Source organism: Agelaius tricolor, unplaced genomic scaffold (genome assembly GCF_023055355.1).
Source record: "Agelaius tricolor isolate 1412-34295 unplaced genomic scaffold, bAgeTri1.0.p SCAF_16, whole genome shotgun sequence".
NCBI classification, from domain to species: domain Eukaryota; kingdom Metazoa; phylum Chordata; class Aves; order Passeriformes; family Icteridae; genus Agelaius; species Agelaius tricolor.
The window spans coordinates 18,839,594-18,853,505 of NW_027269276.1; the positions used below are offsets into that span (position 1 = coordinate 18,839,594).

Below are 13,912 nucleotides of genomic sequence, written 5' to 3' on the forward strand. Positions count from 1 at the left end.
TTTATGGATGTTTAGCTCTTGCCTGACCAAAGCCCTTTCCTCCTGCCCAGGAGATTGTGTTTGTACCAAGGCATGCTCTGGTTTGGAACAGACCCCTGCTGGCAGACAAAGCAGCAGATCATCTTATACAAGGACAGAAACCAAAAATAGAAAAAAAAAAACTGTGAGGGAAAGGGGGAATCCTGGATCCATCCAGCAAAGGAGAAGAGATAAAGCCAAAACACTTACTGAGTAGTCTTGTGAGGCTCAGCTGGGTGCTGGCTGGCCACGTGAGCCATGGTGGTGTCAGCAGACTTGAAGGCCTTCGGGCAAAAAGAACACTTGTGGAAGACTTCGCAGTGTTTCTCGTGGATGTGCACTTTGAGCATGGCCATGGTCATGAAGACAACTCCACAGTGGATGCACCTGGGGGAGGAATGACAAAGAGTTACAGCCACAGCAGCACTTCCATCACACCCACAGAATGGCACACATGGAGGGACCAGGCTGTGGTGGGTCCTTGATTCAATCAGTTCAATCTCTTCTGTATTCATGTGGAAGAGTCAAGGAGGAACACAATACAGGAATCTGGGCAGAACTCACAGCTAAATGGTACCAACAAGAGCTATCAGAGAAACCTTCAGAGACTAAAACAACCCAAAAAAGAATGAAGATGTGGTTCAACAGAATACCAGCCCTGTACCTGTGAAAGCCAATTCCAGCACAGTGCACAAGTGAAAGACTAAAGTACCTGATGAGATCTCCCTGTGGCAACAAGCAGCACAAATACCAGTTAGACCCCAGTACAAAATAAAGAGAAAGAATATCCAGACAGGAATCTTCAGCAATTGATACTCCACCGAGCTCCAGAAAATCACAACAGCTAAGATACTGAGAACAGCACTAGAAACACCCAAGGAACTGATAAAGCTCATTAAAATCATTAAGACAGAGGTGCTGCCTAGAAAGTGCTTGTCTGGAAGGGCTGTTTGGGTGCTCAGGGAAGAGAAAGGGAGAAGCAGAAAGGGATTCTTCTCAGCAGCTGAAAACAAGGCCAAGAGGAGGGCAGGGCCACCCTGCTGCTCCCAGCTTGCCTCTCCTCCAGACACACACCTGTGACAGGTCCTGCCTAACATTCCCACAAGATGGCAACAATCAGCAGCCTCACTTCATTTAACTTGGACACTCCCCACATCTGCCTGCTGTGCTCTGAGATGCCACACTCCACCTGGCCTCACCTGCCTCCAGCACACCAGCCACAGGGTTTGAAAGGGACTTTTAAACTCATCCCATCCACTCCCTGCCATGGGCAGCCATTCCATAGGTGCACCTCTGCTGAGCTGGAACCAGAACAGCCTCTCCCAAGGATATTCCACCAAAATGACACCAGTGGAACTCTGCTTAAGCCAGCACTGCATGTCCAGATGTTAGAGCAGGGGAGCCCAGCCTGATAACGCAATGGCCAACCTTGCACAGGAGGGATGTGAGAGGTGCACAAGGGATAACCTCCTCACCTTATTGAACAGGTTTTCCCTTCCTTTCCCTCCTTCCCCTGAGGGCTGTGTCTGCCCACAGCACTGCTGGGGAGTGTGCTCAGTGCTGCTGGCACAGAAGGACCCCAGCTATCGTGCCCTGGAACAGCTCCAAGCCCCTATCATAAACAAACAAGCTGCTGGAATATCCTTCCCTCCAAACCAGCCTCCCAGCAGCGTTTAGGAAACAAGCCCAGGCTTTGAAGTTGCACTTCAAAAGATCATTAGGCAGAAGCCAGCCTGAAGGAGCCAAACCCTCTCCCCCTAAGAAAACACAGAATTGCTGTTTTCTTAAATTTCAAGAGGGAAGCAGTGACAGAAGCTGGTGTGACCTTTGGGGAAGCATGAAAACATTCTGCTGGGGTAGTTCTGCCTTCAAAGCCTGATCCTCAACATATGAGAGGGGGAGAGAGACTTTCCAATACAGTAACACCAGGAACCAGGTTATTATGGAAGAATGAATTCCCAAAGTGTAAATGGAAGAACAAATACCAATCCTGGCAGTAAGGAATGGCTGGTACATCCAGGAATATCCAAGGGGTTTCCTCCACAAATACTCCCTGAATTAAAAAGAAATGGTTCTGCCTGATGCTTGATTTTGGGAAGTACTTCACTAAGAATGAGGAATGAAACAATCACTAACTCAGGGTCAAATGATCACAGGTTAATTTAATTTACACTAAATGGAAGTCTAAACAACAGCCACGTTGTAATTAAGAATCCCAGTGCCAGAAGGGCAAGGTCTCATAAACTAATTAGCTGAACAAAGTGGATGGAGGATGTCAAGGGGCTTGCCATGTAATTCCTGCAAATTGCAAATCCTGCTATCATCCCCAGTGCTGCTGGATCCCTCAGGGCAAGGAGGGTTGGCTGGAAGTCTTGGAAAGCATCCAGTGAGAGGAGATAACAGCTACAAGATGCTGGCTTAACCCTCAGAACGCTTCCTATGCCGTCACCTTCCAGCCCCTCAATTCTCCAAATGGCACCAAGCAGAAAAATGAGTCCCAAATTGGTGGGGTCAGATGGAAGGGGCTTGGAAAAAATGGGGAAGGTGATACTTGGAGCCAAGAAGAAAGGAGCATTAAGGAAAATCTTGTTAAGTTTCATTTTTAACTGTAGAAGACCATTCTCATTTTCAGTGCAATCACTAGCCATGACTCAACTCCAAATAAAACAACCATACCCCAAATTTAATTGAAAGCATAGGGTTATAAGCAGAAAAGGAGACAGAATAAGGACTTATCACAAAACCAAACCTGTGCTCCAGAAATTCAAGAAAAAGAGGGACATAAAGAGAAGCAGCTAAAGTCAAGCTGATCCCAGGAGGGATTTAAAGAATTCCTCAGCTTTTCAGCTCTGCAAGTAAGAAATGTGAAAGAAAAGAATGAAGTCACTCTGTGACTACAGGGCAGATGCCACAGATTATCTAGATATGGTTCTGCAACCAGAATTTATCTCTTCTGTTTTCAACAATGTCAGTGGCATCAGCCCTGCAGCAGAGACAGGCAGGATAATAAGGATGGCACAGCCAGACATTGACCTGTCTAGTGGACTCAGCTTTCACAGATAAGCTTCAGTAATGTGAATTAGAGGAGAAGTTAAAGAAATTCAGCTTTTAGAGAAGCTGGGTAAAGCTAAAAAATCCTTGAGTATAATTTGTGAGCCTTGCCTTTGTTTAGAGCTTCATTAATGTCCCTGGAACAGAGAGTAGGTATCTGCTAAAGACATCTGTAGACAGATGGAAGCTCTCCTTGCTGGATTCCCAGGTGCCACTCAAGTCCCAAGAACAGCACCAAACCCAAGTTAATTTTCTGACATCTCCTCCATACCCCTTTTTCCATCTCAGGGCAAACCTTTTTTGCTCCAGCTTTCCTCCTCCCCAGATTAACTCATTTTCAAACAGCCTCAGTGTCACAGCCATTTAATATGTGAGGGAATTAATTCTTTGTTGTGGGCTGGGTCTCCTCAAATCAGATCCCACATTAAAAAACCTTATCTGTATATAATTAAACTCAGAATTAGTTTCTTATGTGCCTCTTGTCTTCACAGTTGAAAGAAAAAGCCCTTGAAAACCTCAGTGTGATTCAGACCAAACCACACAGCACAGCTTCCTGAAGTTGCAGACATCTTAAAAGAACATCTCTAAGAGCAGAAAATGCCCTGTTTGTTTGAATTCTCAGAGTATTCAATGCAACCAAGAGAAAAAAACCCAGAACTTTAAGGAAACTCAAAAGATCACCCAGTCTCATCTCCCAAGCAAACCATCATGTGTTAAGCTGCAGCTCAGGTGATCTAAACATGCCAAGGAGGGAAGGCTCATAGGGAAAAGTAAAATCTTATTAGAGCAAGCAGTTTAGTTGGAGAAAAGATATTGTACCACATCCAGAACCTTGGGAGCCTTCTCCACCTGTGTCAGCTCATGAGAAATGTTTGGAGATTTGCAGGGGCATACAAGGAAATAATCTATGCCCTTCTCATAAAGGCACACATCCTCAGCCCATTACAACTGACATAAATATAAATTCAAGCCTTAAGGAGATTTACAGGATTAAGATCTGCAATCTTTTTGCTCTAAGTATCAATCCTGAGACATCCAGCTGCAACATGAATTCAATACAAGAGCTTTTCAGCTCAAAGACACCACAAAATAATGTCTGCTCTCAGAAACCTCCCTTAAATCCAGTTAGTAATTATTTCCCATTTCAAATGTGTCCTGTCATGCAGAAAACCATGCCAGGCTCCAGCTACATCCACTTTCAGTTCTGCTGTAAGAAAGACACAGTTCACAGTCACAGAATGTTCTGGGTTGAAAGGGACTTTTAAACTCATCCCATCCATTCCCTGCCATGGGCAGGGACACCTTCCATTACACCAGGTGGCTCCAAGCCCTGTTCCACCTGGCCTTGAACACTTCCAGGGATGGATGTCCTAGTTTCAGATGGAACAGAGTTCATTTCTTTTCAGTAGCTACTACAGTGCTGTGTTTTGGACTCAGAATGAGAATAACATTGATAACACACTGATGTTTTGCTTTTTGCTAAGTTATGTTTATCCTAAATCAAGGACCTTTTTTTTGGTGTGTGTGTGTGTGTCTCCTGCTCTGCCAGTGAAAAAACACACAAAACAAATCAGGAGAGAGCACAGCCAGGACAGACACAGCCACAACCTCACAAGCACACCCAGACTGCAGAGGTGTAAATCCAGCTTCACAGGGAGCCTGAGCTCCCTGGGATGGATGCCCTAGTTTCAGATGGAACATTTAATGTCTTCTCAGTAGCTGCTACAGTGCTGTGGTTTGGATTCAGAATGTGAATAACATTGATAACACGCTGATGTTTTGCTTTTTGCTAAGTTAGGTTTATCCTAAGACAAAGACCAGTTTTTTTTTTCTCCTGCTGTGCCAGTGAGAAGACACAAAACAGAATCACAGAATGATGAGGTTGGAAGAGACCTCTAAGATCATTGAGTCCAACCTGTGCCCTAACACCCACCAAGTGCCATGGCCAGTCTTTTTTTAAACACATCCACAGATGGTGATTCTACCACCTCCCTGGGAAGAGCATTCCAGCACTTTATTATTCTTTCAGTGAAAAATTTCTTCCTAATCTCCAACCTATCCCTTCCCTGCCGTAGCTTGAGCCTGTGTCCTCTGCTTCTGTCAGAGACCAACCCCAGCTGTGCACAACCTCCCTTCAGGAAGGTGTAAAACAAACTGGGAGGGAGCACAGCCAGGACAGGTCTTGGGGCTTCTGCTGCTCACAGTGACCCTGAGATGTGTCACAAAGTCTCTTTTCCCAGCCCAGCAGTGGAAGAAGAGGTCAGAACTCTTCTATTCTCATTCTCAGGGTTGTTTATTGTTTCTTATCTTTACAATTCTTTCTCTGGCCTGCCAAGGTCCATTCATCAGGTCAGACAGAGGCACACTGGCCACCCTCAGGGCAGTGTTACCTTTTTATACTAAAAACTATGTGTACATTTGTGGTGGTTTGACAGGAAATGTGTTTTTTGGGATGCTGTGTTTTGGGCCAATGGATATTCAGGCTTTAATATTGGCATTTACCAGAACTTCCCAATATCTATCATCTATGTTAGACAGTGAGCTTCTACTCTAAAACAATCCAAAAGTGCCAGCATCACAGCAGAAATGGAGGCCAAGAAGAAGAAGGAGAAAGGCAGGACATGCCCAGATTCCTTCATCTTGCCTCCTAAACCCCCATTCTAAAAACCCAAAAAAAATCTATTTTTCACCCAGTGACAAACTATTATTCTACTTAGACTTTCATGGCTTGCAGATCCTCATATACAAGGTTGATCATTTTTTCCATGGATCATAATCAAAATCACAGCTGCCTTGGGCTCCGTGCCAGGGTCTCTGAGCCCCCCTGGCAGGGGTTCAGGCAATCCAGGATGGCCAGAGGGATATCCTGAATTCTGACAGCCAGGGACAGCCACAAGCTGAGTGCAGAGGTGTAAATGGCAGCCTCCCAGGGAGCCTGGGTGCACCCACCTGAAGCCAACCTTGCGGGAGTAGTGCAGGCAGTTCTCCTTGACGTGGGTCTGGAAGTAGGCGGAGCGGCACACGGCGCCGCACTCGGGGCAGCAGTACGGGGACTTGTGAGCGTGGATCCTCTGGTGGGCACAGTAACTGCACTGGTTGGGCAGCATCATCTGGCACACTTGGCACGTCTGATGGAAGAAAGGTTACATTTGGTAGTTATTTTCTACTTGGGGTTGGTTTTTTTTCTCCCCAAATTCGCCCTAGAAAACTGCCAGGTTTGAAGGAAGAACAGGGATACTGCTCTAGCAGCAGCATTGACTCCACAGAGCTCTTTAACTTGTCTCCTCTTTTCCCAACTTCTTCCACAGTTAACCATTCCATATTTAAACCACATCTTTATTGTTTATTTCCTTTTTCCCCATAAAAAAGGAAAGCAAACTCTTTCACCTCTTAGCTCTCGTGAGCAGCATCAACTGCACAAAGCTCTTTAGACAGTCTCCTATCATCTTTTCCCAACATCTTTATTATTTCCTTTTTTCCCCATAAAAAAAGGAAAGCAAACTCTTTCACCTCTTAGCTCTCGTGAGCAGCATCAACTGCACAAAGCTCTTTAACCAATCTCTTATCATCTTTTCTCAACATCTTCCACCATTCCATATTTAAACCACATCTTTATTATTTCCTTTTCCCCCATAAAAAAGGAAAGCAAACTCTTTCTCCTCTTAGCTCTCATGAGCAGCATCAACTGCACAAAGCTCTTTAACCAATCTCCTCTCATCTTTTCTCAACATCTTCCACAGTTAACCATTCCATATTTAAACCACATCTTTATTGTTTATTTCCTTTTTTCCCCATAAAAAAGGAAAGCAAACTCTTTCACCTCTTAGCTCTCATGAGCAGCATCAACTGCACAAAACTCTTTAACCAGTCTCCTATCATCTTTTCCCAACATCTTCCACCATTCCATATTTAAACCACATCTTTATTGTTTATTTCCTTTTTTCCCCATAAAAAAGGAAAGCAAACTCTTTCACCTCTTAGCTCTCATGAGCAGCATCAACTGCACAAAGCACTTTAACCAGTCTCCTATCATCTTTTCCCAACATCTTTATTATTTCCTTTTTTCCCCATGAAAAAGGAAAGCACTCTTTCACCTCTTAGCTCTCCTGAGCAGCAACAACTGCACAAAGCTTTTTAACTTGTCTCCTATCATCTTTTCCCAACATCTTCCACCATTCCATATTTAAACCACATCTTTATTGTTTATTTCCTTTTTTCCCCATAAAAAGGAAAGCAAACTCTTTCACCTCTTAGCTCTCATAAGCAGCATCAACTGCACAAAACTCTTTAACCAGTCTCCTATCATCTTTTCCCAACATCTTTATTATTTCCTTTTTTCCCCATAAAAAAAGGAAAGCAAACTCTTTCACCTCTTAGCTCTCGTGAGCAGCATCAACTGCACAAAGCTCTTTAACCAATCTCTTATCATCTTTTCTCAACATCTTCCACCATTCCATATTTAAACCACATCTTTATTATTTCCTTTTCCCCCATAAAAAAAGGAAAGCAAACTCTTTCACCTCTTAGCTCTCATAAGCAGCATCAACTGCACAAAACTCTTTAACCAGTCTCCTATCATCTTTTCCCAACATCTTCCACCATTCCATATTTAAACCACATCTTTATTGTTTATTTCCTTTTTTCCCCATAAAAAAGGAAAGCAAACTCTTTCACCTCTTAGCTCTCATGAGCAGCATCAACTGCACAAAGCACTTTAACCAGTCTCCTATCATCTTTTCCCAACATCTTTATTATTTCCTTTTTTCCCCATGAAAAAGGAAAGCACTCTTTCACCTCTTAGCTCTCCTGAGCAGCAACAACTGCACAAAGCTTTTTAACTTGTCTCCTATCATCTTTTCCCAACATCTTCCACCATTCCATATTTAAACCACATCTTTATTGTTTATTTCCTTTTTTCCCCATAAAAAGGAAAGCAAACTCTTTCACCTCTTAGCTCTCATAAGCAGCATCAACTGCACAAAACTCTTTAACCAGTCTCCTATCATCTTTTCCCAACATCTTTATTATTTCCTTTTTTCCCCATAAAAAAAGGAAAGCAAACTCTTTCACCTCTTAGCTCTCGTGAGCAGCATCAACTGCACAAAGCTCTTTAACCAGTCTCTTATCATCTTTTCTCAACATCTTCCACCATTCCATATTTAAACCACATCTTTATTATTTCCTTTTCCCCCATAAAAAAAGGAAAGCAAACTCTTTCACCTCTTAGCTCTCATAAGCAGCATCAACTGCACAAAACTCTTTAACCAGTCTCCTATCATCTTTTCCCAACATCTTCCACCATTCCATATTTAAACCACATCTTTATTGTTTATTTCCTTTTTTCCCCATGAAAAAGGAAAGCAAACTCTTTCACCTCTTAGCTCTCATGATATTCTGAATGCTCAGCACTTTCATTTCCTGACTTGAGAAGGAGAGCACTTTTCTCAACAAGAGTTCACACCACAACATCACAAAAAAGGAGGAAAATTACAGCCTGACTCCAAACACCTGCTGCTGAAGGCAGTGCAATCCTGATGTGCAGCTTCCCCATCAAAACAACTGCTGTGTCCCTTGCAAAATTTCTTTGTATCAGATGAAATTTCAGCTTTCCAATACCACAAACTATGGTTCCCTTACAGAAATTTCCTGATGACCAGAAATAATACAAAGCCTCTTTCTCTCCCTGTTTCATCCTTAATGAAATCCATTTTTACACACATGCTTACTATCAGAACCTCTTTGCAGAAGCATAATTTATTTGCCATGTAAAGTTTTTATGTGGATGTATCATCCCATTTTCAACAGCTGTCAAACCTCTGCTCCCTTTCACAGGTGTCTCAAGTCTCTGTACTCCTGCAAAGCCCAGGAGCAGCTACTCCTCCTCTGTAGGAGCACATTACTGAATGCCTGAGCAGGAGTAGAGCTGGAGCAGATCCCAGCCCACTCTGAGCCCTCCAGGAGCAAAAACTGTCTTCCAACATTTATCATCCCATGCAAAATCACTCCTCTAACTTAAGAATGAACAACACCACGCAGCTAATTATGGATTATCAAATCAAGTCATTTAACTAAATAATTTCCATGGACTTCACTGCTGGCAGTCAGGGTAGAAACATGAGACAGAAGCACCTAAATCTGACAAAAAAATAGAATAAAATCAATGGCCAACTCCCTTTTCTGTATCATTGCTATTTCATGCAGCACCTCTGTGATGCTCCACTACATAACACCCATCAGGGAAATGTCAAAACCCCTGCAGGTAAGAGAAAGCATCACTTACAATAAAATGCAAAGCTGTGACAAACCTGAAAGGTTCGCAGGGTGGAAGGGAATAAAAAATTAGGCACTCAAAAGGAAAAACTGCAGAAATTGCCAAATACCTGAAAAGCTTCAGATGTGATCTGAGTTGTGTCACAACTCAAGTTTAGAGGAGAAACTGTTTCTCCAGGAAGGAGAGAAATTAGTGGAAAAACCACATGGTAGGACTCCCATGTACACACCCATGGGCAATTAAAGGAAGCTCAAGGGCATTTCAAATGCTGCAGAAGTCCCCTAACTTCAGCAAAGAAAAACAGTGCAAATGGGCCATGGGAATGGGAAAATGAGAAACAGAAAATCCCCCAGGATCTCTCTGCAAGGAGCTGAGTGGGACCTTTAATTCTCCAATGCACTCTCAAATCCCCAAGTAAGAGCTACAAAAGTAAGTAATAAGCAATAAATTCATAGTAAATAAGAGCAGTAAGTAATAAGTAAAAGCAGTTTTCTTGTGTTTAAGATATTTTTTTCTAACTGGCTTGAGAATGGAGAATTTATCTCCCTGGCATTATTAAAATGGGACTTCTTGCTGTGATCTCAATTAGTGTGTAAGGCAGAGGCACCACAAGCACAAGCTGAAAGCACCTTTGCCCTAGTAACTCAGTGAGAAACACTCTCTCCAGATCCTGCCTTGTCAAAGCCAATTTAGTTTTGATTTTAAGTCAGTTTGAGGCTCACCTCTTCCTCCCCCACATGTCATACCCACTGCTCCCAAAATCAATCAGCACATGTTGAAAATTTGAATTTTCACCACGCTGTGTGTTCTTGTGCAGGATCTAAAATATGCCAAAACCACTCAGGATTTGATGAGCTCCATGCCTGGGCACTGCTCCTGGGGATGTCACAGGAGCAGCCAGCTCCTGTCACCTCCTGCATTATGTGAAAGGCTCCACAGGGACCAAAACCATGCCAACACAGGCCAGAAAAGTTGGGGGACTGTGAGCAAGAGGCACCAAAATTGTGGTTATCTACTTTAGGCCTGGCAGAAAGCCTGCCAGAAAGTGTGGACACATGATACAGGAATAAAAAGCAAGACTCAGTGAGGATAAGGCTAAATTAATTCATTGCTCCTGCAGACACCACAGAAGGAGCTAGAAGGATTCCCACACTGACACCACACACCACAGGGGGGACAAAAACCAGCCCAAGCCTCCAAATTCACATTGTCTTGTGCAAGAGCCAAGGCACTGGGCAGTAAATAGACAAAGAAGAGAGATGAGACACAAGGATAAATGAGTAAGAATAAGGAAAATCTCATCCTCAAGCAGCATTACTGCTGGATTTGGGAAGAGTCAATGCAGCTTCTCCCTTCTGGCCCCATGGAACAATCCAGGCTCTCCAGAGGAGTCAACAAACACATGAGTAAGGAAGATCTGAGCTGCAATGGATCATCAGGCTACCTGGATTTCCCAAACTGCTTGGATTTTGAGGAAACTAAGGTACCACCACATAAGAGAAGGAGTTTGCTTGGATAAGTGAGTGGTTAGAAGAAAAAAGCAAGACAGAGCAAGGTCCCCAGGAAGTTCTGCTGGTATTTTGGCTCTTCAAAATAACCTCCAAGTATCTGGGAAAGTTAAACAGCAAAGATTGATGATCATAACCCAGTAACTCAGCATGTTAGAGATAAGGGCTGACTGCAAAAAGAATGTGTAGGGCTGAGGGTAATAAAATGAACCAAGCAAGGAACATACTAGAGCTGAGGAAGGTTCCAGTAAGAGGAAAAAACCCATAATTGGTACCTTCCTGCTCACACTTATGCTCTTCTCACCAGCTGCAGAAGACAGGAGACCAGAGGAGCATTACAGGAGGTTCTGCTCATCCCTTCTGCAGCAGGAGCCAGTGTGCAGCCATGCTGGGCTCCCCACCAAACACTCAGTCTGGGACACAGAGTGGTTCTTCCTTTTGCAACTCTTCTGCTTCGTATGAGAAATTATTACTTGGTTCCAGATGTCACATTTTTATCTCTCTCCTAGTTTTCCATGACTTTTCAAAGAAGTCTGGCAGCAATTTGAGACATTCATTAGTCAGTTATTTCTAAAACATGTTACCAGGACAGGATTCAGTTGTGTAATGTCTGTGTTTTTCATACTCCCATAGCCTACGCTTTAATCAAGAGTTATTTATTACAAATTTTCTTTAATTCTGGTTTGCCTGCCACATTTCATTTGGGCTTTTCTTCCACAAGTCACATTCACACACAGACAAATGCTCAGAAGCTCAGCCATTTTGGAATACTTGAGCTGATTCCCATTTTTACTTACTAGCTTCTTCAAAAGGGGAAAAAATTAAATATTCACTGAGATACAGTGCAGATTTAAGAAAATATACTACTCAAAAAAAGTTTGTCTGTTAAACCCAACCCCGTGGCCACAGAGGTGTTTGCAAATTAGGGCATTTATGGTAACACAGAGTTTTGCCCCAGACAGTGCCTGTGGAAAGGGAATGGCATGAGCAAAGAAACATTCCAGCAGTTTTAATCTCTGCTGTTGCAGAGTTAAGTGATGGTGATGGAGTCCACATCCACTCAAGAGCTGTCCCCAGACTACAAGGGTCCACCTTGACATGATCATCATGGAGCTTCAGTTAAAAACACTTGGGCAGCAACCCTATGGCATGGAACCAGGGCTAGGAAAAAGATTCACAAGCCAAATTATCTCTTAAAAAAAAAAAAATTACTTATCTCTTAAAAAAAAAAATTACTAAGGACTCAAAGTTAAACAGTCAGAGGGGAACAGAAACTGTATTTGCAGACTGTTAATGTTTCAAAAAATGCTTACCCCTAACATAGTCAAACCAAAAATCCCCTACCAGTAGTGCCCTAAAACCCCAGTTCTTCCCAAATCCAGCCTTTTGCAAGCTGTAATTTTTCTGCTTTGGGCAGAACTGTTGAGGCAGCCAAGGGATCACAGAGATTAGCAGGATCCTCTGCTATTAAAAAAAAAAAAACCAAACCAGTGACCAATTATTACTAATGAAAGTTAACCTTTAACTTCTCAGTAGCTGTCCCTTGGTGCCTGGCTGGGATCCATGCCAGGACCTGTGTCCCCCAGCAGGGATGGCACTGCAGGGGTGCCATGTGCTGCCCTGGGGGCACAGGGGCCACACCTTCACCTCTGCCCCCTCTGCTCCCCTGCCCACATCCCTCTGGGATCACTGGTTGGGGCCCTCACTACAGTCAGGCTCCAGATGCTTGGAGGGCTATTTCTGACTGATTTCAACCATCCAGGTGACAGCACTGCTACACAACATTTTACCAGTCTGAGGAGAAGCAGCAGGCAGAGAAGTGAATCTGCTGTTGCTGTGATAACTGAACTATACTCCTGCCAAGGTTCTCTCTAAATGAACACACATCATTGCATTAACATGTTCAATTCATGGATGAAAAACACCCCTTCAACAGAAACTCGAGATTATTCATTTGAAGAAGAAAAACCTAGAACCCTAATTGGGAGGTTTTACTCTAATTAACCATATCCAAGCACAACAGCTACTGTTATTTCCTTAGATTATAGCTGCCTATTTTATCAGCCTAAGGAGCCAATGCACTGAGGGAGCCTGTCTGACCTTCAGCTCACTCCCACCTCACATCAATTCATCCTCAGCCTCATTGTTGCATCCCTCCTCCTCCACCCATTGACCTTTTGTATTTGTATCCTTGAACCTCACTAACTCTTCAACACTCCCAAATCCAGTGTCCTGCACCAAGAGCAACTCCTACACACACATCTCAACCACCCCAACACACCAGGATGCTTAACCTGCAGTAAGGCACTCCAATAAAAACTTATCTCTGGAAACTAAGGCCATTAAATAAACACAAAATGCATTTTTTTATACATGGAAAAATCCCTGGTTAAAGCATTGATGTAAATCTAGAAACTCGACAGCTTAGAGAAACAAAGTGGAATTGCAATGGAAAAATCCATCACAGATCTTAGACAATATTGCATCAAATCAGCTTACTTCTGAATTTGCAAAATCTGTAGCTCTTTTCTTTTTATGATCTCAGCTGTAATTTCAAGAATTTCAGTTTTGACATATTTTCTTTTGATCCATGGTAGCAGGTTTACGTGACAAGGTTTTGTTTGGGAGGGGCTGCAGGGGTGACCTCTGAGAAGACACCAGAAGCTGCCCCCATGTCAGACAGAGCTCTGTGATGGACCTGTCACTGGCCAAGACTGAGCCCTTGAGCAGCACCTCTGGGATAACAGATTAGGAAAAGGTAAAAGATGCTGGGCAGCAGCTGGGAAAGAGGAGGGAGAAGAGGTGAGAGTAAGAGCCCAGATGGCAGAGCACAGCATCATGAATCCATGGGGACACAGGCTGTCCTCCTCTGATCCATGGAGGACCACATGTCCTCTGTGTGCCCTGAAGGACACTGCAGCCCATGGAGAGCCTTGCTGGAGCAGCATTTCTGGCAGGATCTCTGACCCCATGGGAGGCCCAGGCTCTTCCAGCCTGTTCCTGAAGGATTGCACCCCATGGAAAGGATTGATCCCAGAGCAGATCCTCAAGAACTGCACTGTGG

At 43.5% G+C, this 13,912-nt stretch overlaps 1 protein-coding gene across 2 annotated transcripts in view; it reads right to left on the reverse strand.

Annotated features, from left to right (window-relative positions):
- ZNF592 (zinc finger protein 592) overlaps positions 1–13,912 on the reverse strand; it is a 39,176-nt gene that overhangs the window by 11,759 nt on the left and 13,505 nt on the right. For both annotated transcript variants that reach the window (XM_071441997.1, XM_071441996.1), the window contains exons 3-4: positions 6,019–6,197; positions 229–405 (exon numbers count right to left, since the gene is read on the reverse strand). In XM_071441997.1, coding sequence (XP_071298098.1) covers positions 229–405; positions 6,019–6,197 — 356 coding nt within the window. The remainder of the gene's footprint in view (positions 1–228; positions 406–6,018; positions 6,198–13,912) is intronic.